The following is a 27,742-nucleotide window of genomic DNA, read 5'->3' as shown; positions in this document are numbered from 1 at the left end:
ATGCTCGCATCCAGGACTTTACACGAGCATCAGCCCTTATCTGGAACTCTCTTCCACAGCCTGTACGTCATGCTTCAAACCTGGACATCTTCAAACGCACTCTTAAAACACACCTTTTCAGACAAGCTTATAACATTCTATAGCCCTTTATTTACTTATTTGTCACAATGTAATCAGAGGCAAAGAATCACTGCCTCATCCATCCTCCACCCCCTTACCTAGTGTGTCCCCCACTACCCATTAGATTGTAAGCTCGCAAGGGCAGGGTCATCCTCCTAATGTTTACTGTTTTTGTAACAATATTTGTGCTGCTTGGAACTCTGCTGTATATTTGTTAGTTGTATCTATGTTCCCCTTGTCGTCTTATTGTGCTTTGTAAAGCGCTGCGGAATATGTTGGCGCTATATAAATAAAAAATAATAATAATAATAATAATAATATTATGAAGTGATGTAGAACTAATCAGTAAGGCGCTTCAGCAATTAGGTATCTAGTTGCTGTATACAAATAGGTTGCAGGATGACTTTAGAGCCCCCTGCGCTATCTTATATGCGGAATCCGTATGTGGAACAGAAATCATAGGGCTAAGAGCGTAGCCCGGAGGAATTAGGGATGATAAAGCAAGGGCGGAAGTCCAATAGTAGGAAGGGAGCTTGATGTGTTATTTGTGCCGGCTGGATCCTGCCTCCACTACTCTATGCATCCCATATGACGAACACCCTAGTCGGGAGGAGCTAAGTGGTGGGTGGCGACGGAGGCGGGCACTCGTATATTAAAGATGGTAGCGAGGCGTGCGTGTCATAGCCCCTGATGAGTCACGCCTTCTGTGACGAAACGCGTAGGGCGGAGCTGAGACGCGCACGCTACCAAGTACACAACATACGGACGGAATACAGGCGTGGAGGAGGCAAGACCTGGCTGCTTAGTCCGGATATGTGAGATATGCTGTTTTTAATCTCTTTTATGGTACGCTGATTTTATTGTGGGGCCGCCGAGCCATATTAAATACATTTTTACGCTATGAGGAGTTTGTTTATGCATTGATTGTAGATCCTCCAGCCCCTGGACGCCGATTTACAGATTAAATTATATGCAGATTATCAAGAAGTCATTTGGTGAGCAGGGAACTAAAGGGGGGAGAGTGTCCCTGCCCTGCATGAGGTGGTAGTAACCCGAGCACAGTGTGTTGTTTTTTGCACAAGGGTGTACTGTGCGTAGAAGTTACCCGCTATGGTTTTCTATTGTTTCCTTTTCAGAATTTAACAACAACAAGGGATATTCTGCAAACGCGCAGCTGCATTATATGAAATATTAGCTGTGTCACTATTGATACAACAATAACTTTTTATTACCTATGCCACCAAAGTGATACGTATGTTGTTTTTTTTCCCCAGGAAAACTAGGCTTTCTTTGGGTAATATTTTTTTAACCACTGTAGTCTATCTGGACGGATATATCCATCCAGATAGACTGTGCTGCTGCCGCTGAGTGAGGCGTGTGCTCCCGCTGCCTGCCGTTACCCCCTGATCAGTGAATGGGAATATAATTCCCATTCACCGATCTAAGTCCCCCGCAGAAAAACCGACGGTCTCTTATCAGAGACCGCAGTTTTTCTGCCAAGAAAAAGTTTCCCATCCTCTTTGTAGTTCCTGGAAGCGTGACTGTGGCCATCTTGTGGCCAAATAGTAAACTGCACCCACATACATTTTTTATTAAAGTATTACATTATTTTACATTTAAAATTATCTGTTTCCCTCCCACACCAAAAATTACCCAAATACATTTTTTAATAAAAAAAAATTACAATTAAAAAAAAAACTACATAAATAGTTACCTAAGGGTCTGAACTTTTTAAATATGCATGTCAAGAGAGTATCTTATTATATTTTTTAAAATTATACGCTTGTAAACAGTGATGGACGCAAATTGAAAATATGCACCTTTATTTCTAAATAAAATATTGGCGCCATAAATTGTGATAGGGACATAATTTAAACTGTGTAAAAACTGGGACAAACGGGCAAATAAAATACATGAGTTTTATCTACGGTAGCATGTATTAATTTTAAGCTATAATGGGCAAAAACTGAGAAATAAGGATTTTTTACCATTTCTTTCTTAATCTTCCTGTTAAAATGGATTTAGAAAAAAATAATTCTTAGCAAAATGTACTACCCAAAGAAAGCCTAATTAGTGGCAGAAAAAACAAGATATAGATCAATTAATTGTGATAAGTAGCGATAAAGTTATTGGCGAATGAATGGGAGGTGAACATTGCTCGGATGCATACGATTTTCGACACTGTAGGCTAGAGGTTATAAAGTGTTTGGGCTCAAATTATTGTGAACTGAATCCCCAAATCCTGTATCATGGCAAACAAGGGGCACAATACAATTACACAACCTCGCCAGCAATATTCACCAAAGCCCATATGCAATTTGCGTTTTCGCCTTAGTTTTCTCTAAGTTTATTGTTTCACACCTTGACCTTGATTCATAAAGCCGTGACAACTGTTATCCCGCTGTGAAAAGTGCTTCACACGAAATTTAGCGCGAGACCAGTTATCGCGTGAAAAAATTCACATTCGCGCGATAACGCAAATTATTCACGTGTTAACGTTCTGCGTTCATGGAAACACGAAGGTTAATGCATGAAAATTTGTGTTATCGGTTGGACGTGAATTTTTGCGCACAATAACCGTTTTCCATGCGAAAACGAGCTAAAACTCGCGCAAAGCACTTTTTCACAGTCGTGATAACAGTTATCACGTCTTTGTGAATCAAGCCCCTTGTCAGCAGGCAAGAAAATTCACAAAATAATTTTAAATGACACAGACAGACGAAAAGGCTACATTTACCGCACTGCATACAACCACAAAGAGCTTTCGTAATAACGTCAGGTGAGCGAATTATTGTTTTTACTAGTTGACACCTCCGGGACATATATCTTAGTCCTCTCGGCAGCAATCTTTGCGTAGTGGTAATGTGTAAGCCAGTCAAAAAAAGAAACAATCGCCTCAAAATATGGGCCCTGCCAGTGAAGCCTTATGCAGGGCAGTAGTGGATATTAGGTGTCAGTAGTGGTAGTGAGGGATTATTGGGTTATCTAGTCAGTGCAATACTAGGACCAGCAGACCTGACTCCAACAGCATACTTGTGCACTGGACACACAGAACAGCTATACAATAGCAAGAAAAACAATGTCCAACAAGCCCTAAGAAGGGCTATTAGCTGTTCAGGACAATGTGGTAGCAGCAAGAATCTGCACTGAGGACACAGAACACAGGCCTAACTAACACTGTCCCTGACAGCAGCACACTCTCCCTGATCTGCCTAGCACAGAAGCCAAACACAGACTGCAAGATGGCTGCTGTGCTTGCTTTCTGATAAGTGGGAGGGCGGTCCAGGTGGAAGGGATAGATGATTGGCTGTCATGTGTCTGCTGACTCTGAGGTCAGGGGTCAATTTTTGGCTCTGTTATAATGAATAGGGGCAGGTCGAACGCCATATACGCCATATGGTCGCGATCAGACGCGAACAGACAGTATTCGCCATCTGTATATGTGAGTTAATATAAGACAATGCTTGATTTACAGCCTGCATCCATTCTCATGAGAAGGAGATGCTATTTAGTTCCATTTGAGTGTTATTTCTCATTTGGCCTAGTGACATAACAGAAATGTAAAGGTGGCCACTGGCCACTAATAAAACAATTTTATTGAATGATCGTTTACAAACGATTCCTCACATGAACGGACAAAAATCTCCTAACCAATCCGATCAGGTTAATGAAATCAATCCGATTTTCGGATTCAAATTCATATGAAGAATCGTTCATAAACAATCCTTCGGCAAATTGTATCATTAGTGGCCACCTTAAGGGCCTGTTTCCGCTACATGCAGATTGGATGCAGAATGGATGCAGAAAAACTGACTCCAATCAATGTCCATGGGCCTGTATCCACTAAACGCGATTTTTCTGATGCAGATTTTCCCATAGGCATTCATTGGAGTCAGTTTTTTTGCATCTATTCTGCATTCAATCTGCATGTAGTGGAAACAGGCCCTAAGTGTTTTTGGTGTCTGTTGATATGGTCTTATTCTACAGTCAGGGCCGGATTTAGGCCAAGGCCACCTAGGCCATGGCCTAGGGCACCACAGGAGCAGGGGCACCAGAGCAACAGGCTAAACAGGTGCAGCATTTGCAAGCTTGCAAATGCTGCAATGCAGGAAGATCAGATGAGCACCTGACCGTGGTACTCTGCTGCTAGCTGCCTGTGCAGCATCCACCTTGCTCTCTGTGCACGTTTGCATTGTGGCCAGCGGCTATGGACTTGGTGAAGAGGAAGCTTCGGCACTGGAGACGAGCGGAGAAATGAGTGACACTGATGGCTGCTGCGGTGTGAAGGCGAGCTGGCTACCTATACTAAAAGGTGGGGGTGTGGGAAAAGGAAGGATTAAGGGAGTCATTTGGCTACCTATACTGGAGTGAAAGGGGAGAGGAGTCATCTGGCTACATAGACTAGAGGGAATGGGGGAGGAGTCATCTGGCTACATATACTAGTGGGAAGGGGGAGGAGTCATCTGGCTACCTATACTGGGGGGTTATCAGGCTACCTATACTAGAGGAAGGGGGGAGGGGTCATCTCGCTACCTATACTGAAGGGGGGTGGCTGGTGACAGTGGCCTAGGGTGGTAAAGAGTACAAATCCGGCCCTGTCTAGAGTACATTACCGCGGAAAACAACATTAGGAGTCAGCAGTTCAGGTATTTCAAACATTTCCTCCATGGATTTTCCCAGCCATAACTAGAAGCTCTGGAGGCCCGGGTTGCTTATAACTAGTGTTGGGCGAACACCTGGATGTTCGGGTTCGGGAAAGTTCGCCGAACATGGCCGCAATGTTCGGCATGTTCGGGCCGAACCCCGAACTCCCCGAACATCCCGCTTTTGGGGGCCCTATGGGGTCGCAGGCATAAGGGGGGAGCATGCCCCGATCGCGGGGGGGGGGTCGGAAATTCCCCCCACCCCCTCCACTAGTGCTCCCCCCTCTGCCCGCTTCCCCATACAAAAGTTTCAGGAAGTACCGGTCCGGTGGTAGTGGGTGGCTGGCAGTGGGCGGCACTGTGAAGTGAGTGACTGAGGAGGAGGAGTCCGGAGAGTGACGCGTTGAGGGAGGCCCTTGAGGGGAGTGACGCGTTGAGGGAGGCCGGGCAGCGGGCGGTTCAGCAGTAGTACGGTTGCCACAGTTCTTTTAACATCAGAATGTCTATTAGTGGTTCATGTCCAAATTCATCCCAAGGATGGTTGTGTAGCCCCTAAAAGGAAAAGAAAATAAGACTTATTAGCTATTTTAGGAGCTATTAGGTGATATCCAGTCAGTGCATGAGATCTGTATAGTGATGTCATCCCAAACTAAACACTAGTGATCAGTAAATCCGTTAGGGTTCCATTGTTGGTTCTCCTTAAAAAGAAGCTTTGGTGAAAAGCAGAAAAAAAAATCAATACATTGCAAAGTGAGAAGTCAAAAATGAAAAGAGAGATCAAGAAACGATTGATATTTGCTATCTATATATATAATAGACTAAGTGCCTCAACCTTCAAACAAGAAGAAGAAGTACTTTGCATGAGAAAATTTATGCGTGCTCAAACAACAAGTTTAAGGCCTCTTTTCCACGGACTGTTGAGCTGTGTGCTCAGCAAGCAGTTACCAGGCAGCAGTGAGCATATACCAGGCAGCAGCAAGCAGTTACCAGGCAGCAGGGAGCAGATACCAGGCAGCAGCAAGCAGTTACCAGGCAGCAGCAAGCAGTTACCAGGCAGCAGCAAGCAGTTACCAGGCAGCAGCAAGCAGTTACCAGGCAGCAGCAAGCAGTTACCAGGCAGCAGCAAGCAGTTACCAGGCAGCAGCAAGCAGTTACCAGGCAGCAGTGAGCAGATACCAGGCAGCAGCAAGCAGTTACCAGGCAGCAGCAAGCAGTTACCAGGCAGCAACAAGCAGTTACCAGGCAGCAGAAAGCAGTTACCAGGCAGCAGCAAGCAGTTACCAGGCAGCAGCAAGCAGTTACCAGGCAGCAGCAAGCAGTTACCAGGCAGCAGCGAGCAGTTACCAGGCAGCAGTGAGCAGTTGTGAGAGTTTGAGAGCCATTTCACTGCCTATTCACAGTCCATGGAAAAGAGGCCTTACCCTAGCAAGTCTGACATTGCAAATCTGGCCTAATTGGCTATTCCTGAGGCAATGCTCATGCAAATGCATGCACAAACCAATACCACAAAGCAGTCACCCTGCTACATGCTACATTAGCACTATCCGGCTTAGTGCACACCAGAGCGGTTCGGCAGCATTTTGCGATCCACTTGCGGCTGCGGATACGCTTGGGTAATGTATTTCAATGGGGTGGTGCACACCAGAGCGGGAGGCGTTTTGCTGAAACGCATACTCCCGGGGTGAGGCATTTTTTGGATTGCGGAGGCATTTCTGCCTCCAATGTAAAGTATAGGAAAAACGCAAACCGCTCTGAAAAACGGCAGTTCAGAGCGGTTTTGCAGGCGTTTTTGTTACAGAAGCTGTTCAGTATTGTAACAGCTTTACTGTAACAATATATGAAATCTACTACACCAAAAACGCTTTACAAAACCGCAAAATGCTAGGTGAAATGCTACAGAAAAATAAGAAAAAGCGTTTCAAAATCTGCTAGCATTTTGCGGATCTGCTAGCAGTTTTTGGTGTGCTCCAGGCCTCCAGGAGCGCCACGGGGAGGATTCCCAATGCCCCCTTTGTATACAACTGGGGGGACCGCAGGGTCCCAGGCTCTCTCACTGCCTGGAAACCACAGCGGCACCCCGGAGGGGGAGGCTGGGTGGCGTGGACGACCCCCCCCCCCCCCCCAAGTGTGGCCAGCGCCGGGGAGAGCCGTCTGCACCCACCTCCCAATATTAAAAACAGGCACTTACCTTAACGTCCATTGCGTTCTGCTACATGCGCATTAATTTGGGGGCACCACATGAGAAAGGAGAGAAGCATGGGTCACCCCGAGCTTTAGAGCTCAGGGCTGGCTCACATACAGCACTCCAGAGGGGGGGGGGGGAGGACAGGCGCACTCACTCCAGGGTTCACACCACCGGAGCAAGCCACCCACCACCTGCCTCCAAAGGATACAAACTGCAAAAAATGCTTTCCATGAGAAAATTAATGCGCATGTAGCAGAACCCAATGGACGTTAAGGTAAGTGGCTGTTTTTAATATTAGGAGGTGGGTGCGGACGGCTCTCCCCAGCGCTGGCCACGCTTGGAGGGGGGAGGGGGGCGGCTGCGCCACCCAGCCTCCCACTCCGGGGTGCCGCTGTGGTTCCCAGGCAGCGAGAGAGCACTTTGCAGTATTGGTTTTTTGACCCTGCATAGTTTGGCATGCGAAAGCAAATGCATATTTGCATGAGCATTGCCTCATGAATAGCCAATTAGGCCAGATTTGGAAAGCCAGACTTGCTAGGGTTAAACTTGGTGTTTGAGCACGCAAAATTTTTCTCATGGAAAGCATTTTTTGCAGTTGTATCCTTTGGAGGCAGGTGGTGGATGGCTTGCTCTGGTGGTGTGAGCCCTGGAGTGAGTTGTCTGCGCCTGTCCTCCCCCCACCCCGGAGTGTTGTATGTGAGCCAGCCCTGAGCTCTAAAGCTCGGGGTGACCCATGCTTCACTCCTTTCTCATGTGGTGCCCCCAAGTTAATGTGCATGTTGCAGAACGCAATGGACGTTAAGGTAAGTGCCTGTTTTTAATATTGGGAGGTGGGTGCGGATGGCTCTCCCCGGCGCTGACCACACTTGGGGGGTAGCTGCGCCACCCAGCCTCCCCCTCCGGGGTGCCGCTGTGGTTCCCCGGCAGTAAGAGAGCCTGGGACCCCGCAGTCCCCCGGTTGTATGGGGGCATTCGGAATCCTCCCCGTGGCGCTCCTGGATAGTGCTAATGTAGCATGAACTAATACCCGCAGGGCGATCGCTTTGCGGTATTGGTTTTTGGACCCTGCATAGTTTGGCATGCGAAAGCAAATGCATATTTGCATGAGCATTGCCTCATGAATAGCCAATTAGGCCGGATTTGCAAAGCCAGACTTGCTAGGGTTAAACTTGGTGTTTGAGCACGCATACATTTTCTCATGGAAAGCCTACTTCTTCTTGCTTCAAGGTTGAGGCACGTACTCTATTAGATAGATAGATGCGGCGTATGCTACGACGCGGGTTGGCTAGTATAATTAATTAATGTTATTAGATCCACAATCAGCCTGCACGTAATCATCTTTACTACTGGCAGACATGAAAAAACAGACAGCACCAACTGCAATTATCTATAACCACACCCCTTAATGTGATAGGCTAAACATTTTTTATAGACATTTACAGATATACAGTGCATATGCACAGAGAGAGATACTGATTGTTTGACAGTTGGAAACAGCTGTTGTTTCCCACAATGCAACAAGACTTCCTCATTGTGATGTCAGTCCCTAGGTCCTGACATCACACTGTGGGAGGGGTTTCAACACAATATCAGCCACACAGACCCCCTGATGATCTATTTGAGAAAAGGTAAATATTTCTCATGGGAAAGGGGGTATTAGCTACTGATTGGGAAAAAGCTCAATCCTTGGTTATAGTTCCTCTTTAAGTGCCTACATACTTCTGTGTCTCAGAACATCAGTCTACCAACTTATAAATTGAGAATTTTTGGACCACTGCTGGTTAATCTCTAAATTGGTGGAGTCTGCTGTCCCACAATTACGGATGTCTGGCCAATGAGGTCTAATGAACTATCTGATGAAGCATCTGTTATTGGACAAAGCTTGCCATACTGCCTAAACTGTCCACCCATCCTAGCTGGGCTCAGGCATTTGGGAAACTTAAAACATAAGGGTGGCTACACACAATACAATGAAAAAAATACATTTTACAGTAATTAAATAATAATAATCAGATGTATTTAAACTACTTCAAGATCCCTGCTACACACATTTACGTAAATTGCAGTTGCGGATCAAGGGCGTAGATATGAGTATTTGTTTACCTACCGTCACCGTTCGTGCTACCGAAGTGCTCTCATTCGCCTTCATCACAATACCGCTTTCCGTGATCGGTGAATGGAAACAGCTGTTCCCAAAGGCAATCACAGTGTCCATGATGAATGAAAGCTGGCGTCAGCGAGATGCCGGCATTCATTCTCAAAAGTGAAAGTAAACAGATACACAACACATCTGTGTACTGTTCACAGAACACACGAAGTAAGTGTGGCGACATCTTGTGGCCAAATAGTAAATATACACCCACATACACTGCTACATATAAAAATAAATAGGTTTTTATTTGTTTACCCCATTCACTATTCATATAAAAGTACTTTTTTTTTATTTTTTTAACCCTGTTTACCCCTACCCCATAATTACCAAAATAAAACACTTGTAAAAAAAAAATGACATCTAAAAAAAATACATAATCCATTACCTCAGGAACTTTTTCATATATATGTCATGAGGGTATATTACTGATATTTTTGTAAATAAAGGCTGTGGTGCGACATATCGCGCGCACCAGGCTTTGCGTGCGCAAAGTTTTGTGCGTGATACTTTGCTAATTAGAGGGTGCAAAGTTTGTTTAGGAGTGATAAGGCGCTTTTCACAAGCGTGCTAACAGTTAGCACCGCTTTGTGAATCAAGCCAATTGTATTAGATTCACCTCAGCAAATGAGAAATTCCAAACGTAGCTAAATCTACACACAATGAATTACAGCTTTTGCCTCTGATATTTAACATGAAAAGTAGGAAAATGTTTACGCAGCTACTTAGACATTATTTTTACATTGTAATTTTAGAACACTTGGTTTGATAGTGTTCCTTTAATGTAAGGTACATTTTCTTTTTTTTAAGCTTGTTTGTGTTGTGCCTTTATACATAGCAGTGATGGCACAGAAAGCACCCCATACACATTTATATTATTACATCTAATTTATATCTTTTATTCGATCATTTTTTGTCATGACTGTGTCAATATCGAACATACATGTGTGGTACACTGGTTACAAGTGTCCAACTTTTTTTTTCTCGAAATTGTCAAATCAAAAAAAAAAAAATGTAATGTGTGTGGCCACCATAAGGCTGCCAATGCAAGTCACCTGACATGCACCAGAAGCTTTACGCAGTGAAACTGCTGCACATAGAATGGCTGCTGTGAAAGGTAGATGTGAGGACCCAGCGCTTGAGCAGGTATGTGTGCTCCGCTGTGCTACTCTGCATCTTCAGATAGGTGCTGTCTAGGTGAAAGGGGAGGGGGTAGTTATGACATTTGTTAAGATTATACTGATAAACTTGTTATAAGTATGGGAAAGGGTGCTGACTTGCACACACTCCTGGAGTAGGAAGTGTTTTGAAGAGGTAGGATATACGGATCGATATACTGGCCACACTTCAATTAATGTCAATTATGTAGGAAGTGGGAATATAACTGGCCAAGCTTGCTATAGGAGTTGTGGGAGGTCTACTGTACAGGACACACTTTCTATGGGGGTGGGGGCCTAAACAGGCCATCAAGGCTGGTTTAAGGGGCTCTGGGGGCACCCAGGCGAACTGAATCTGTGGGGCCCTCCTACCCCCGCCCTCCATGGAATATAACTGGCCAAGCTTGCTATAGGAGTTGTGGGAGGTCTACTGTACAGGACACACTTTCTATGGGGGTGGGGGCCTAAACAGGCCATCAAGGCTGGTTTAAGGGGCTCTGGGGGCACCCAGGCGAACTGAATCTGTGGGGCCCTCCTACCCCCGCCCTCCATGGAATCCCTCCCCCCCCCCCCCGACCGCAGCAGGAGCAGTGCGCCACCGGACCCCGCCAAGTTGTTTCCCCAACTGCTCACAGGTGCCAGTGCACATTTAGTGGCAGATGAATTATTCACCAGTCCCAGAGCTGCTCTGTCTGTGCTGTCTTCAGGCTACTGTTGGAACCGTGTGTACGCACCTACAAATAACTACAGGCACCCTTCCTTGGCTCTACAGTGTTGTGCCCATCCAAGTCCAATTGCATGTCTGTGTGGGTTTCCTCTGGGCACTCTGGTTTCCTCCCACATCCAAAAAACATACAGATATGTTAATTGACTGTCCACTAAATTTGCCCAAGTCTATGATACATACACTACACGCTATCCTATATATTAATTCTCAAGTGTCTTTGCATCCCCTGTCCCTGTGTCCGTGCCTTTGCACTACTGTGCATGTGCAGCACAGACAGCCGTTGGGACAGGAGGAGGACGGGGCTGGGTGGATGTATGCACGCACGCACGGGGCAGGCATGTGTGAGGGCGTGTCTGGCAAGCAGGCACACTGACATGCGGCAGTGGTGGCGATCACAGGGGCGGGCGGGAGGGGAGGGGGTTGCGAGACAGACCTAGAGCCAGTTACTGTATATTAATGGGCTTAGGTCTTCTAGTGTACTTAACTATGTAGGGTTTTGATTGTGAGCCCCTCTGAGGGACAGCTTGTGATAAGACAATATACTCTGTACAGCACTGCAGAAGATGTTGGCATTATAACTACAATGAAAACACAATATTTTACAATATTGGCCAGCAGATTGGTATATTTGTGGTGAGTGTGTGGGATGTGAGTAGCACAGCCAGCTGTTTGCAGGGATCGTCATGGCTACACCGTGTATCTGTTTTTGAAAGGTATTTGGGGTGTTTTTCTACTGTTTATCAATAAACATATACAGCACTTGTTTTGAAGAAGTCTGTGATCCCCTATTTAGTGAGCATTACGTCTCCCACCTTCCCCATTCACCTTTCCAATGCTTGCACAGACACAGCATATCAGATAACATCTGCAGGATGACGCCGGCTGGCAGATACGATGCAGTGAGTAATGATGGGCCGAACCGTTCGCCTGGCGAACCTCTCTGGGCCTCTTACTACTTCCGTGTCGCAATGACCCGAAGTAGTACGCCTGCGCTGCCCGGCGGAGCGCGTCCTAGATCGCGCTCCTGTTGCCGGGCACTCTCTGCGCATGAGCGTGACGTTACTCATGACGTCACGCACATGCGCAGAGAGTGTCCGGCAACAGGAGCGCGATCTAGGACGCGCTCCGCCGGGCAGCGCAGGCGTACTACTCCGGGTCATTGCGACACGGAAGTAGTAAGAGGCCCATGGATTTAGAGATGTTCGCCACATCTCTAGCAGTGAGTTACACAGACTCCCTGAAATGTGACCGTGCTTCATCCTCCTGGCTGCTGCTGCTTGCCCCCTGCTTGCACACACGGACACTAACAACTCACAGATCAGCAGCCGCAGGGACTTCTTACAACATCTTACAACTTCACGTGACTCAATGCCTGGAGGTGGGCTGCCAAACTTCCTGAAGTCTTTGGGCTTGATTCACAAAGCCGTCCTGACACTTAGCACGGCAGTGAAAAGCCGCTTTGCACGTGCTAACATGCGCATAAAGGTTTGCGTGCAAATGCTCTCGCGTGCAAAGCATTGTGATCTGCAGTGACTTCACATGATAATTATACTTAGCACGTGAAGTCACTGCAGATCACGCGAGCGGAATGTATATCTTGAATTATTACTGTATATATTTCATTATGTGACGTGCGTAAGACTTTGCGTGTGCCGCGTTACAGTACTGCACATGTTAACGTAAGCATTCATAATTTCATTACCAAACTCTATCTACTGAGCAGGCGAAACACCATGGCATACGGCACTTAGCACACGACGCATTACGCCGTTCGCGCGCTAAAACTTATCACGTGAACGGCATAAATTTTGCACATGCAAACTACTTAGCATGCACATTTGCACGAGCAAAGCCTTATCACGTGATAATTGAGTTATCACGGGTTAGTGAATCGAGCCCTTTGTGTGCTGGTAGGCAGGACAGCCTGCATACCCTCACTGGGCTTGAGCTTCGCATGCATCCTTAGTAAAAACGACCAGCAATGGGGAAAACAACTTGGCAGGGTCCAGTGGCGTGGGGCCCCTGCAGCAGCCGGGGGCCCTGGGGCATTTGCCCCCTTTGCCTGAATGGCAGCGCCAGCCCTGCAAGCCATCCTTGCTGGGGGGGGGGGATAGTGTTAAAGTAGTCACCATGGGAGGAGGGCTGAACATAGGGAGACGGGTCCTACAAAATTTTTGCTGGGTAGTCCCCATGGGTTATAGCTACACCCCTGGTTGTAAAGATTTAAAAATGTCTACATACTTTAATTATAAAAATGTGCAGGGATAAGTCACAGAAACTGATGTAGAAACAATGGATTCTGGCTTTGATTCCTCATCTTACCTGGATTGCCTGTACCGGATCACAAGCCAAGCCATGCCAAGGACCAAGAAGCAGATCCCGGCTCCAACCCCTACAGTCACACCTGCCGGAATATGGTGACTCTTCTCTGGAGAAAAGACGAGAATGACATCAGGAATTGAGTTTGTGTACACAGAAAATATATCCTAATATCAGCATTTACATGGCAGCAGCTTATTACATTATAAGGTCTGTTTGTGAAGAGTATCCGAGGCTGAAGAACATTGGAGAAACCAGAAAACAGAAGAGATTCATCAAAGCTGTCCTTTCCTGGGTCATATCAGTAAATCACCTGGATTTATTTCAGAAGATGCCCACTGCAGTTCTGTACAAGTGACTACAATCACATGGCTGCTGCTCCTTAAAGAGAACCAGAGATGATTGAAAAAAAGCTTTTATACATACCTGGGGCTTCCTCCAGCCCCATATGCACTGATCGCTCCCACGCCGCCGTCCTCTGCTGCCTGGATCCGCCGGTACCGGGTCCCGTCATTGCTGCGAGTCGGCCAGTCGGCCGGCGGACACGGCCAATTCTCCGCATCACACGGCGCTCCCTCTATACAAGTACGCATGAGGCTGCCTACTGCGCAGCCGCATGCGTACGAGTATGGAGGGAGCCCCTGTGATGCGGACAATTGGCCGCGTCCGCCGGAAGTGATGGGCCCGGTACTGGCGGTTCCAGGAAGCGGAGGATGGCGGCGTGGGAGCGATCCAGGCTTATGGGGCTGGAAGAAGCCCCAGGTATGTATAAAAGCCTTTTTCTATTTTTAACCAGCGTTCCTCTCTGGTTCCCTTTAACTTCACAGCAACCTTAGCTATGGTCTGCAATGTGGATCAGGTCATCCAGGCCCTGGCCCTCAGGTACTGTGGTCAGGGTTAGACACCAGATAGTGGGCTTTCGATAAGGTGAGAAGGTAGTGTAAGGTGCCAGGATAAGGTTGTGTTAAGGGGCCCATACACCTAACGATTTTCCCGCCGATAAGGCTGTTTCGATCACAGTGATCGAATCGGCTGTGAAATCGCCGCGCACACCGCTGACAGAATGATCGATTTCTGTCCGAAATCGATCGTTCCCGTCCACTCCCATCGATCCATCCGTGCGGAAGATTTTTCTTGATCGCCGGCAGGTCGGGAGTGTGTCGATAGTGGCGTTCGAATGCCCGACGACCGACGCAATACAGCGGGTATACATTACCTGTTCCGGCCGGCGCGAGTCCCCTGGTCCCCGCTGTCTTCTTTCCGCGCTGGGTTCCGGACCGGCTGCAGCTACACAGAACTTCCTGTCCCGGCAGGAAGTTTAAACAGTGGAGTGCCCTCTACTGTTTAAACTTCCCCTGGACAGGAAGTTCAGTAGCTGCAGGAACGGTCTGGAGCCCGTAGCGGAGAAGAGGACAGAAGACGGGACTCGCGCCGGCCGGAACAGGTAATATATGCAGGGGGGGGGGACGGCAGCAGCGGCAGTTCCACAGATTGTGATCAGTTTCAGGCTGAAATCGATTCACAATCTGTTTGCAGTAAAGGTGGCCATACGATCCCTCTCTGATCAGATTCGATCAGAGAGGGATCTATCTGTTGGTCGAATCTGATGGCAAATCGACCAGTGTATGGCCACCTTTAGGGTGAGAGGGTAAGGTGCCAGGTTTGGGTTGTGCTAGAATGAGAGGCTGAGGTTATGTGCCAGAATGAGGTTGTGCTAGGACAGGGGTGAGAAAACTTTTGTGGGATCGGTCTAGTCTCTCTCACTCCCGCCCTCCCTCCAGATTTTTCCAGACAAGGATGATTGGGTTTAACTTACCCAATCGCTTGTTCCAGCTGCCATCTCCATGGCGGTGTCATGTGACACCCTAGAACATAATCATGGCATGTCACATGATGCAGCCATTACCATAAAAATTGCCACTCCTGGGTTCATTGTATGCTGGGGGCTGCACGCAAATTTGAAAGGATGGCAGGAGGGAGAGGATGGGAGGAGAGGAATCTGGCCCTCTAATGCTGTAGTTTGCCCAGCCATGTGCTAGGAGGAAAGGGTAAGGGGAGGCGCCAGGATGAGGTTTTGTTAGGTGGAGAGGGTAACATTAGACACCAGGATGAGGTTTTGTTAGGAGGAGAGGGTAAGGAAGGGGTTGTGTTGGGAGGGGAGGTTAAGTTCTCGAATAGGGTTGTGTTAGGAGAGGAAGGTAAGGTTAGGCTCGATAATAGGGTTGTGTTAGGAGCAGAGGGTAAGGTTAGTCGAAAGGATGAGGCTGTGTTAGGGACAATCGTTAAGTTTAGGTGCCAGGATAGTGTTGGGTTAGAAGCGAAGGGTAAGGTTAGACACAAGCTTAGGGTTGTGCTAGGAGCAGTGGGTAAGGCTAGGTAAAAGAATAGGGGTTGTATTAGGAGCAGAGGTAAGGATAGATGTCAGGATGAGTTTGTATTAGGGGGAATGGTTAAGGTTAGGTGTTAGGAAGAGAGGTTAAAGAATATCGAAGGTAAAATGACAGAGCCTGTTATAACAGGCTCTGTCTTGATCGATAATGGATTGGGGTTCTGTCTCAAGCCTAAATACTTACCTGATCCGGGCAACATCGGGTCACAGGTGATGCTCCGCCCCCTTCTCTGGAATGCAGTCACGGCCATGTTTCTGAAGCATGCCAAAGCTCTACGGAAGCCTCTGCTTGCATTGCCATGGCCAGCCCCCAACTTGGCAGCCACTGGTTTGGATAAAGATGGCCATGGCTGCATCTTGGGGGGTTAGGCAATCACCTACCTGGAGAGATGACAACAGGTTTAACGCTAACACTCCCCCTCCCCTTCAAGCTATGTCTTTTTTCCTTAGGTACTTTTATAGAGCAACAGAAGTGAGAGGGGGCTGCCATATTTACTTAATATTAAACAATGCACATTGCCTAGCTGTCCCACTGATTGTCTACCTCTAATACTTTCGGCCATAGAGCTGCTCCATAGAGATCAGCAGGACTCCATTGCAGCTGGCATTGTTTAAAAAAAGAGATAAACATGGCATCCTCCATATCCCTCTCACTCCAACAACAACGTTGACTGAAATAACCACTCGTTACAACCGAGGTATTCAGCAAAGCATTTGTGAAGCCACAACATGCACAACCTTGAGGCGGGTGGGCTACCACAGCAGAAGACCCCACCGGGTACCACTCATCTCCACTACAAATAGAAAAAAAGAGGCTACAATATGCATGAGCTCACCAAAATAGAACAGTTGAAGACTGGAAGAATGTTGCCTGGTCTGATGAGTCTCGATAGAGTCAGAATTTGGCGTAAACAGAATGAGAACATGGATCCATTATGCCTTGTTACCACTGTGCAGGCTGGTGGTGGTGGTGTAATGGTGTGGGGGATGTTTTCTTGGCACACTTTAGGCCCCTTAGTGCCAATTGGGCATTGTTTAAATGCCACGGGCTACCTGAGCATTGTTTCTGACCATGTCCATCCCTTCATGACCACAATGTACCCATCCTCTGATGGCTACTTCCAGCATAAGATAATGCACCACGTCACAAAGCTCGAATCATTTCAAATTGGTTTCTTGAACATGACAATGAGTTCACTGTACTAAACTGTCCCCCACAGTCACCAGATCTCAACCCAATAAAGCATCTTTGGGATGTGATGGAACGGGAGCTTCCTGCCCTGGATGTGCATCCCACAAATCTTCATCAACTGCAAGATGCTATCCTATCAATATGGGCCAACATTTCTAAAGAATGCTTTCAGCACCTTGTTGAATCGATGTCACGTAGAATTAAGGCAGTTCTGAAGGTGAAATGGGGCCAAACAACGTATTAGTATGGTGTTCCTAATAAGCCTTTAGGTGAGTGTATGTATGTGTGTATGTATGTATGTATGTGTGTGTGTGTGTGTGTGTGTGTGTGTGTGTGTGTGTGTGTGTGTGTGTGTGTGTGTGTGTGTGTGTGTGTGTGTGTGTGTGTGTGTGTGTGTGTGTGTGTGTTGTGTATGTGTGTATGTATGTGCTGCGATCACTCAAACACCTTGACCGATTTGAACAAAACTTGGTATACAGATCCCTTACTACCTGGGATGATATGTTCTGGGGGTCTCGCTCCCCTCCTGCACACCTGGGCGGAGCTACAAACGGCAAATTAGATTTCACCCATTCATGTCAAAGGAAAAAATATAAAAGGCTGCCATTCTCACAGAAATCAGGCCATAGTCCCCACACTTGGCACAGTTGGTCATTTGGTGACTGGGGTTACAAATTCAGGAAAAGTGGGCGGAGCATAAAACAGCCAATCAAATTTCAGCCATTCATTTTAAATGGGAAAATGTAAACTGCAGCCATTCTTACACTGTTAAAGAGTAACTGTCAGGCTGCAAAAGCTAATTTAAACCTCTATTATCCTGTGTTAAACAGTTTAGAAGGAAGCCAAAAAGGCAATACTGAAGTTAAAAATCTCTCTTACTTTGATGTGTGCTGGACAGCAAGGCTGGTTATTCCCAAGCTCCTAAGGAGGACGACAGGCCGCATAACATACTGCAAAGCATTCTGGGGCTGCCTCTTCTCCCCAGTGCACTCCCTTGGTCCTCCCCTTTATTTCCTTAGCCCGCCCTGGCTGCTTTCACAGTGAGACATTACAGGCTCATGTTACAGCAGCTTGTAACGCAGCCCAGAACTCACAGCACATGAACTCACAGGGCACATGTTCTGTTAGAGTATACTGCAGGAGTCCGCTATTGTTCCTAGCCACATGGCTAATTAATATTCACTGCACAGTAGTGTTGTCTGATCAGAATCATCAGGAAGCAGGGTAAGGGAGGATATGACATCACAATTGGCTTCATACAAGACAGACAAACATGGAACCTGCCATGAGCTGTCAGGAGCATCATTCTCTGCAAATACTATATAAAAATTCTGTGAAATCCAAACGTGGACAGTGAAATGCATATGTAATGTAAGTACAGCCAATATTTAGCTACTGATATATGTGTTTTTTTTTCCTCTGAGACCCTATACCTAACAGCTCCTCTTTAATCTCAGAGTTTTCAAACTTGGCACACTTGGTCACTGGGTGAATGAGATTAAGATTCAGGAAAGTGGGTGGGGCCTACCTTAGCCAATCAAAATTCGCCTATTGATTTTCAAGTGGAATATTTAAACTGCTGCCATTCTTATACTGTTAATGGCAGAGGCTTCAAACTTGCTACAGTTGGTCATTGGGTGACTGGGGTCCAAATTTATTAAAGAGGTGGGGACACAAACAGCCAATCAGATTTCCTTGGTGGATAAAATACTTCCGTCCACACAGTTTTGATTCCAGGAACCTGAAAGCTCACAAACCTGGTCATTGAGTGACTGGGTGTCGAGGTTACAATAAGTGGGCAGAGCCAAAAACAAATTTCACTGGGAAAATATAAACTGCAGCCCTTCTTACACAGTTAAAGAGAACCCGAGGTGGGTTTGAAGAATATTATCTGCATACAGAGGCTGGATCTGCCTATACAGCCCAGCCTCTGTTGCTATCCCAAACCCCCCTAAGGTCCCCCTGCACTCTGCAATCCCTCATAAATCACAGCCACTCTGCTGACAAACAGCTTGTCAGAGCTGGCTGTGTTTATCTCTATAGTGTCAGTCTGCTGCTCTCCCCGCCTCCTGCAGAACTCCAGTCCCCGCCTGCATCCCTTCCCTCCCTGCTGATTGGAGGGAAGGGACGGGGGCAGGGACTGGAGCTCTGCAGGAGGCGGGGGAGCAGCTGAGACTGACACTACAGATGTAAACACAGCCTCACAGCATGGCTGTGATTTATGAGGGATTGCAGAGTGCAGGGGGACCTTAGTGGGGTTTGGGATAGCAACAGAGGCTGGGCTGTATAGGCAGATCCAGCCTCTGTATGTAGATAATATTCTTTAAACACACCTCGGGTTCTCTTTAAAGGCAGGGTTCTCAAACTTTGCACAGTTGGTCCCTGGGTGACTGGGATTAATATTCAGGAAAATGGAAGGAGCCTAAAACAGCCAATCAAAATTCACCTGTTTATTTTCAAGGGGAATATTTAACCACTTTGCATCCAGACCTTTGTTCCCACTTATGGACCAGAGCAGTTTTGACAGTTTAGCTATGTCTTTAATCAGAAATAACTTTATCCCTACGTATGACACAGAATGAAATATATATTGTTTTTTTCAAGACAAACTGGGTTTTCATTGTATGCCATTTTTCCCCTTGAACAATTTTGTTTTCTATGAATTTTAATAGGAAAACAAGGAAAAAAAATAGAAAAAACACATTACTTCTCAGTTTTACCAATTCCAGTTTAAAAATAAAAAGTGCTACTGTAGATAAAAACCACAAATTTTGTTTGGCTATTCTTACTGCTTATCACAAAACATAGATTATGTTCCTGTCACAATTTATGGTGAAGATATTTCATTCTGAAATAATGCTACAGATTGTATTTTTCACTATGAACTGAGAAAATAAAAGTATTTTTAATGGTAAAAATCAATTTCATTAGCTAAGGAAACATATATTCCCATTCACCAATTAGTGCTGCATCAGATAGTGCCAGATATGTGCACAGGAGCAAGCCCAATCCTGCACAGCACTGCTTCTGCTACAAGATGTATATCTACTGACTCGTGGCTTAGATGAAGTCACAGAGGACGTAGATATACTGTAGTGGTGGATAAAGTGGTTAAATTGCTGCCATTCTTACACTGTTAATGGCTTCAAACTTTCTACAGTTGGTCATTGGGTGAGTGGGGTTTAAATTCACTGAAGGGGCAGAGCCACAAACAGCCATGCAGATTTCCTTGGTGGATAAACTGCTTCCATTCACACATTTTTGATGCCAACAACCCAAAAGCTCACAAACTTGCTCATTGAGTGACTGTGAGTCAAGGGTACAAAAAGTGGATGGAGCCAAAAACAAATTTCACCGTGAAAATATAAACTGCAGGCCTTCTTACACTGTTAAAGGCAGGGTTCCCAAACATTGCACAGTTAGTCACTGGGTGACTGGGATTAATATTCAGGGAAGTGGGTGGAGCCTACAATAGCCAATCAAAATTCACCTGTTGATTTTCAAGGAAATATTTAAATTGCTGCCATTTTTACACAGTTAATAGCAGATGCCTCAAACCTGGTACAGTCACTCACTGGGTGACTGGGGTTCAAATTCTGGAAAGAGAGTGGAGCCACAAACAGCCAATCAGATTTGTTTAATTTCTATGAGAATATACATATGATTGATACCAAGGACCACAAAGCTCATAAACTTGGTAATTGAGTGACTGCATGTCAAGGTCAGAAAAAGTGGATGGAGTGTAACATCCGTTGAGCGGCGGCTGCGGGCACGCAGGGTGTCACCGCAGCCGCCTCCTGCTCGGAGAGTTGGCCCGATTCTCTGGCGTCTAGCACGCCGAGGACGGGATTGTCCTTTGCCCATAGGGTTGCTGACTCGCGCGGGCGCACGCATAGACAGGACCTTTATGCTGAGAGGAGGCGCGTCAGCTGACCAGCCAGTCGGCTGATGTCAGAGGAGACTCACGGCGCTCCGGATTGGCTGATCAGAGGGGGCGCGGCCGTGGGGTCTCCTCTGCTTCAAAAGCCTTCAGTGTTCACTCGCAACCTGTCTGCTGTTGCGAATACTTCAGTGTTAGCGCTCAGACCTTAGGCAGTATCCGGTGTGCTTTGATCTGGGAGGAAACCAGGGATTTCACACAAGAATAGGATTGTTATTATTGTTGTTATCATTGATTACCTGTGATGACTCTGGCTAACCTCTGACCTTGCTCTTGCTTATCGATTCTGTACTTCTGCCCATCTGATTCTGTTGCTGAACCTTGCCTGAATTATCACTACTCTCTTGCCTGACGATTCTGTATTGTTCCTGCGTCTCTGTTGCCGATCTTAGCCTGTCTGACCGCTCTACTAATCAGTGAGCCCTTGTCACTGGTAAGGTGTTCTTTGATAGTACCCACCAGCTCCTCTGGTGAGGTCTAGTCAAACTATTTAGTACTGTTGCATATAGTACCCACCAGCTCCTCTGGTGAGGTCTAGTCAAACTATTCAGTTACTGTTGCAGATAGTACCCACCAGCTCCTCTGGTGAGGTCTAGTCAAACTATTCAGTTACTGTTGCAGATAGTACCCACCAGCTCCTCTGGTGAGGTCTAGTCAAACTATCCAGTTACTGTTGCACCAAACACTATACATCTCAGTATATCTGTTATCTATACTTGCATTATTGGTGATTCTGCAGATCACCACATAATCAGGTATAGTGTCTGCATTATTGGTGATACTGCAGATCACGCAATAATCAGACGTCTGTGTTGCTACACCAATCGTTACATGGAGCCAACAACTACATTTTTTACTTGGGAAAATATAAACTGCTGCTATTCTTACACGGTTAATGGTGCAATTCTCAAATTTGCCACAGTTGGTCACTGGATGACTGGGTTTAATATTCAGGAAAGTGGATGAAGCCTAAAACAGCCTATCAAAATTCACCTGTTGATTTTTAAGGTGAATAGTTCTGCTGCCATTGTTACATTCTTAATAACAGAAGCCTCAAATCTGCTACAGTCAGTAATTGGGTGACTTGGGTTCACATTCTGAAAAGGGGGCGAAGCCACAAACAGCCAATCAGATCTGTTTTATTTCAGTGGTAAAATTTAAATGATTGATGCCAAGGACCACAAAGCTCACAAACTTGGTCGTTGAGTGACTGTATGTCAAGGTTAATAAGAGTGGGCGGAGCCAGCAGCTACATTTTTTACCTGGGAAGATATAAACTGCAGCCATTCTTACCGTTAATGTCAGGCTTCTCAAACTTCATACAGTTGGTCACTGCGTGACTGGGATTAAAATTCAGAAAAGTGGGTTGAGCTTACAACAGCCAATCAAAATTCACCTATTGATTTTCAAGGGTAATGTTTAGATTGCTGCCATTCTTATGCTGTTAATGGCAGAGGCCTGAAATCTGGTACAGTCGGTCTTGGGTTTAAATTCTCAAAAGGAGACAGGGTCACAAACATCCAGATTTGTTTAATTTCAGTGATAAAATGCAAATTATTGATGCCAAGGACCCCAAAGTTCATAAACTTGGTAATTGAGTGACTGGAAGTCAAGGTTAGAAAAAGTGGATGGAGCCAAAAATGTCTAATTTTTCCATGGGAGAAGATAAACTGCAGTCTTTCTAACATTAATGGCAGGGTTCTCAACCTTGACATAGTTTGGCAATTGCCACTGGGTAACTGGGATTAATATTTAGAAAAATGGGTAGAGCCTACAACAGCCAATTAAAATTCACCTATTGATTTTCAAGGGGAATATTTAAACTGCTGACATTCTTACACTGTTAATGGCAGAGGCCTCGAACCTGCTACAGTCAGTCAATAAGTGACTGCAGTTCAAATTCACTAAAGGGGGCATAGTCACAAACAGCCAATCAGATTTCTTTGCTGGATAAACTGCTTCCATTCATACAATTTTTGATGCCAGTAACCAGAAAGCTCTCAAACTTGGTCATTGAGTGACTGTGTGCCAAGGTTACAAAAATCTAGTGGAGCCAAATACAAATTTCACTGGGAAAATGTAAACTGCAGCCATACTTACACTGTTAATGGCAGGGTTCTTAAATTTTGCACTGTTGGGCACTGGGTGACTGGGATTAATATTCAGAAAAGTGGGTGAAGCCTACAAAAGCCAATCAAAATTCACTTATTGATTTTCAAGGGAAATATTTAAATTGCTGTCATTCTTACACTGTTAATGGTACAAGCCTCAAACTTAGTACAGTTGGTCATTGGGTCACTGGGGTTCAAATTCAGAAAAGCGGGTGGAGCCACAAACAGCCAATCAGATTTGTTTCATTCCAATGGAAAAATACAAATTATTGATGCCAAGGAACCCAAAGCTCACAAACTTGATCATTGAGTGTTTGTGTGTTAGGGTTAGAAAAAGTGGGCAGAGCCAACGGCAGCTAAATACATACCCAGGCAATGCCGGGTCATCAGCTAGTTCTTTATAAAGACACTCCTTGAAAAAGATTTCTAAAAAGTTGGACGTTGGAGAAACCGCCATTCACTAAGTGCGTTTGAAAATAAAGAAACTGAGAATCTCCCATGAGGAGATGGGCTAGTCCAAAACTTGTCGGTTCTGTCAGATTTCTACTATATACTGTAAGTGACAGCAACATAGGAGAAAAGTAATTTATGGCTTATTTTACTCTGGAAGAAACATACTTCTTATCTGTATATGTTTGCATTTAATTTAGATTTTCGCGACAGTGCTCCTTTAGGCTTCTTTCACACTAAGACGTTGCGTTAGGTGCTACGTTAAGGTCGCATAACGTGCACCTAACGCCTCACATGGTGGTGGTGGCAGAGGACGTTAGCAAAGAGCTGCATTAAGCGGCTCTTTGATGTGTCCGTGATGCGTACTATAGTACGCATGTGCTGGTGGAGACCATGTGAGCGGAACACTCCGCATCACGTGGTCCCGCCAGTGACGTCAGCACAGTGCAGTGAATATTAATTAGCCATGTGGGTAATCACTGCACCTGTGCAAGCAGGCTAACGCGGCAAAGCCGCTCTAACGCCGTAGCATGCTGCACTTTAGATTGACGTGCAGCGTTACAATGTAATGCAACGTGGGCACTGTGAACAGCCCATTGCAGTTACATTGCTGTGCATTGGGGAGCGTTACAGGCTGCACTAACGTGTGTCTGTAACGTCTCACTGTGAAAGCAGCCTTAAGGTAAAGGTTAGGTGCCGGGATGGGGTTGTGTTAGGAAGAGAGGTTAAGGTTAGGTGCCAGGATGTGGTTGTGTTGGGGGGAGAGGTTACGGTTAGGCACCTGGATGGGGTTGTGTTAGGGAGAGAGGGTAAGGTTAGGTGCTGGGATGGGGTACTGTCAGTGTGAGAGGTTAAGGTTAGGTTAGGCACCAGGATGAGGTTGTGTTAGGGCGAGAGGTTATGGTTAGGTGCTAGGATGGGGTTATATTTGGGGAAAGGTTATGGTTAGGCTCCAGGATGGGGTTGTGTTAGGGGAGAGGTTATGGTTAAGCACCAGGATGGGGTTGAGTTAGGGCGAGAGGATATGGTTAGGTGCCAGGATGGGGTTATATTTGGGGAAAGGTTATGGTTAGGCACCAGGATGGGGTTGAGTTAGGGCGAGAGGATATGGTTAGGTGCTAGGATGGGGTTATATTTGGGGAAAGGTTATGGTTAGGCTCCAGGATGGGGTTGAGTTAGGGCGAGAGGATATGGTTAGGTGCCAGGATGGGGTTATATTTGGGGAAAGGTTATGGTTAGGCACCAGGATGGGGTTGAGTTAGGGCGAGAGCATATGGTTAGGTGCTAGGATGGGGTTATATTTGGGGAAAGGTTATGGTTAGGCTCCAGGATGGGGTTGGGTTAGGGCTAGAGGTTAAGGATAGGTGCTGGGATGGGGTTGTGTTTGGGGGGAAAGGTTAAGTTTAGGCATCAGGAAGGGGAAAATTATGAACAAAGATCAGATCAGTTAGCATTAGCCAAATTATGTATGGGGAGAATTGTGAACACAGTAGCTGAAACCACCCATGTCAGATCTAAAAAATACATACTTAAACACAAACATAAAATATTTTCCTAAAGGTAAATAAATAATAGAAAATAGAAATAGCTCCTTTTGTTGTTCTGATTGAGCTAGGGCCAATAGAAAGATACAAAGGCCTGCTTGAACAAATTTAGATTTACACAAGAACTGTTTTCCTGTCCAAAGCCTGTTTTGTATTCCCAGACTCCTCAGTATAGCTGTTATTTAGTTCAGAAGCTTTAACATATATATTAATTATACATTAATCAGCAAAGGAATTTTACCAAACATAGAAGGTAAAGTAGTGAAAGTGGAAAATAAAACAATATGAAACCTCCTCACCAAGTGGGACCATCAGTGGTTCTTCAAAGCTGTTGTGCTCCACTCTACAGAACAATTCAGAATCCTGAGCCAATGTCAGACGCACCACTGTCTGGAATGTACCATCTGCATTGGGGAGGGTCCCTGTAGAAAAGCCTCCTATTTCGACTTTACTATTTTTCCACAAGGTCACATTGATTGGTTCTGGGTAAAATCCAGTCACCATACATATCAGCTCATCTTCCGAGTCTCTGTGTCGGCGGACAAAGAAAACCTCTGGCTGGACTGAGAAAAACAATGATGTATTTAACATTTAATTAACCTTAACCAGTAATTAGAAAACTTAAAGTGAACCCGAGGTGAGAGTTTTATGGAGGCTGCATTAGGCCCAGTGCACACCAAAAACCGCTAGCAGATCCGCAAAATGCTAGAGGTTTTTGAAGCAGATTTCAGAGCGATTCTAGGCATGTTTAGAGAGGTTTTCAAAACATGCCTAGCGTTTTTTGGAGCTTTTTTTATGTAGCAAATTTCATATTATGTTACAGTAAAGCTGTTACTGAACAGCTTCTGTAACAAAAATGCCTAGAAAACCGCTCTGGATCTAGCGTTTTTCAGAGAATTTTTCCACTTTCCTATACTTAAAGTGGATCCGAGGTGAACTTTTACTCATTGCATAATTGTGTTCCTTTCCTATTGTTTATAGGGCATTCCTCAAGCCAAATACTTTTTTGTTTTTGTTTTAATACTCTAATTCCCTATAAACTAAATAAACCATGCCCACAGGTTTTCAGAGAGCCTTGGCAGTAGCAAGGGCTCATGGGAGCTCAGTCTGGGCAGGGGGAGGAGGAGGTGTTACTAGCCAGAGATTTCAGAGGCAGAGGGGAGGAGGGAGGAGGGGGGATTAGGTTTTTTTCACAGGCTTAGTGATCAACCAAACAAAAAAGAGACTGTACTTGCAAGCACTACAGGGTAAAAACTGTCACCACTTTATTCACTCAGTAAGAAGCTTCAAGGTCACTTTATATGCATCCAGCAACTTGTGACACTATGCACTAGTCATAATCCATACAATTCAGGCAGCTCCAACTGTTAGTAATTGCAAAAGCAGAATGCTAAGCACATGACATGCACATAATTGCGGGGAGTGTAGATTCAAGCAGTGCAGGCTATACTTGCGTGACCATGGTGGCAGATGCGGATCTGGATGGAAGCGCCGATGCTCAAGGGCTCTCCAGGGCGGCTGCCCTAACAGCCATTGTGCCCTTGCTTTCCATGGGCCTCATCAGAGGGGCGGAATACCGCTACCTTGGGCCCGGATAGTTTTTGTGGCTCACCGGCTAGGATGGCCGGTTTCAGTGCATCGTGGGCTTATAGTGCGTTCGCTTTGGCGTCTTCCGCCTATAAGGCGTCACGCCGTCGCGTTCGCAACCCTCTTACAGCCCCGTCATTACCTGCTGCGCTGCACTCCACGGCTGCTAAGCAACTGTTCCGTGCTAGTGCGTAAAGAGGAAACTGCGCTTGCTGCCATCTTGTGGCTGGGATGCTAACTGCATCCCTAAAAAAAGGAACCAGAAAGAACATTGTCGCCTCCATCCCTCAGATCCAAGGAAGAGTGAGTGTGGAGACCAAAGTGACAAAGAAAATGGGACAGAGGGACAGTCCTTTTACAGACTACCACCTTTCTAAAACTATTCCTTCCACCCATACCTGCAACTTACTAGAAAAGGATCAAATTTTTATTTAACGCTACAGCATATAATTCCAAATTTCAGCAATTAACCATAATTCATCCAATAACAGCAATTTTTCCATATATTTAGTGTATGTACAGATAGAAACTATGTATCAAAAAACCTATAAATTAATTCATCCAATATCTATAGCTTAATTTTACATCCCAGTACAAAATGGACAGTATAAAAATATTTACAAATCAGACTAAGATCAATATAAATCTTTTTCGGTCAGAAAATCAATTACGATCATTCAAGCCGGTCCATAATCATTATAAAATTCATTTTTCTACCCCCAGTTTCTAGGGGAACAGAGAGGAAGGGGGAAAGGGTAAGAAGAAGGAGCACATAGCACAAGAAAGGTTTAAACATCACTATTTGTAATACCCAATTCTAACCTATTAAAGAAAACACGTCAAGTCATTCCGCTCATCGAGTCCAAGAGGACCCAAGGCTTCAGTTATAGTAATCAATCATGCTTCTTTTTGTAACAACATATTTTCCCTATCTCCCCCTCTACTGTTAAGGGGAATATGTAGTAAACCTACACCTCTCATCTCAGAGGTCCTCCCTCCATGAAACGTGTTCTCTAATTCGTCTCCTCAGACTTTGAGTTGTCATACCGATGTAATACCTATTACAATTACAGATAACCGCATAAACCACGAATTCAGTCTTACGTGTAATCAAGGTCTTAATTCTCCACTCAATAGGGCCTAACTGTACCCAATTGCATTTTGCCATGTTTGGACATGCCACGCAGTGGCCACATGGCCGCGAGCCTTTACATCTTACTTTATCTAAC

At 45.6% G+C, this 27,742-nt stretch overlaps 1 protein-coding gene across 1 annotated transcript in view; it reads right to left on the bottom strand.

Annotated features, from left to right (window-relative positions):
• Positions 1-5,269: 5,269 nt before the first annotated feature.
• The window catches only part of LOC137527284 (antigen-presenting glycoprotein CD1d-like), an 85,332-nt gene continuing 62,859 nt past the window's right edge, over positions 5,270-27,742 (bottom strand). Inside the window, exons 5-7 of the mRNA XM_068247793.1 lie at positions 25,226-25,489; positions 13,304-13,409; positions 5,270-5,315 (exon numbers count right to left, since the gene is read on the bottom strand). Of these exons, the coding sequence (XP_068103894.1) occupies positions 5,270-5,315; positions 13,304-13,409; positions 25,226-25,489 (416 nt within the window). The remainder of the gene's footprint in view (positions 5,316-13,303; positions 13,410-25,225; positions 25,490-27,742) is intronic.

The sequence above is a fragment of the Hyperolius riggenbachi genome, chromosome 8 (genome assembly GCF_040937935.1).
Source record: "Hyperolius riggenbachi isolate aHypRig1 chromosome 8, aHypRig1.pri, whole genome shotgun sequence".
NCBI lineage: Eukaryota > Metazoa > Chordata > Amphibia > Anura > Hyperoliidae > Hyperolius > Hyperolius riggenbachi.
The sequence above is the reverse complement of the archived record's forward strand: the minus strand, read 5'-3'. Positions and strand labels throughout refer to the sequence as shown.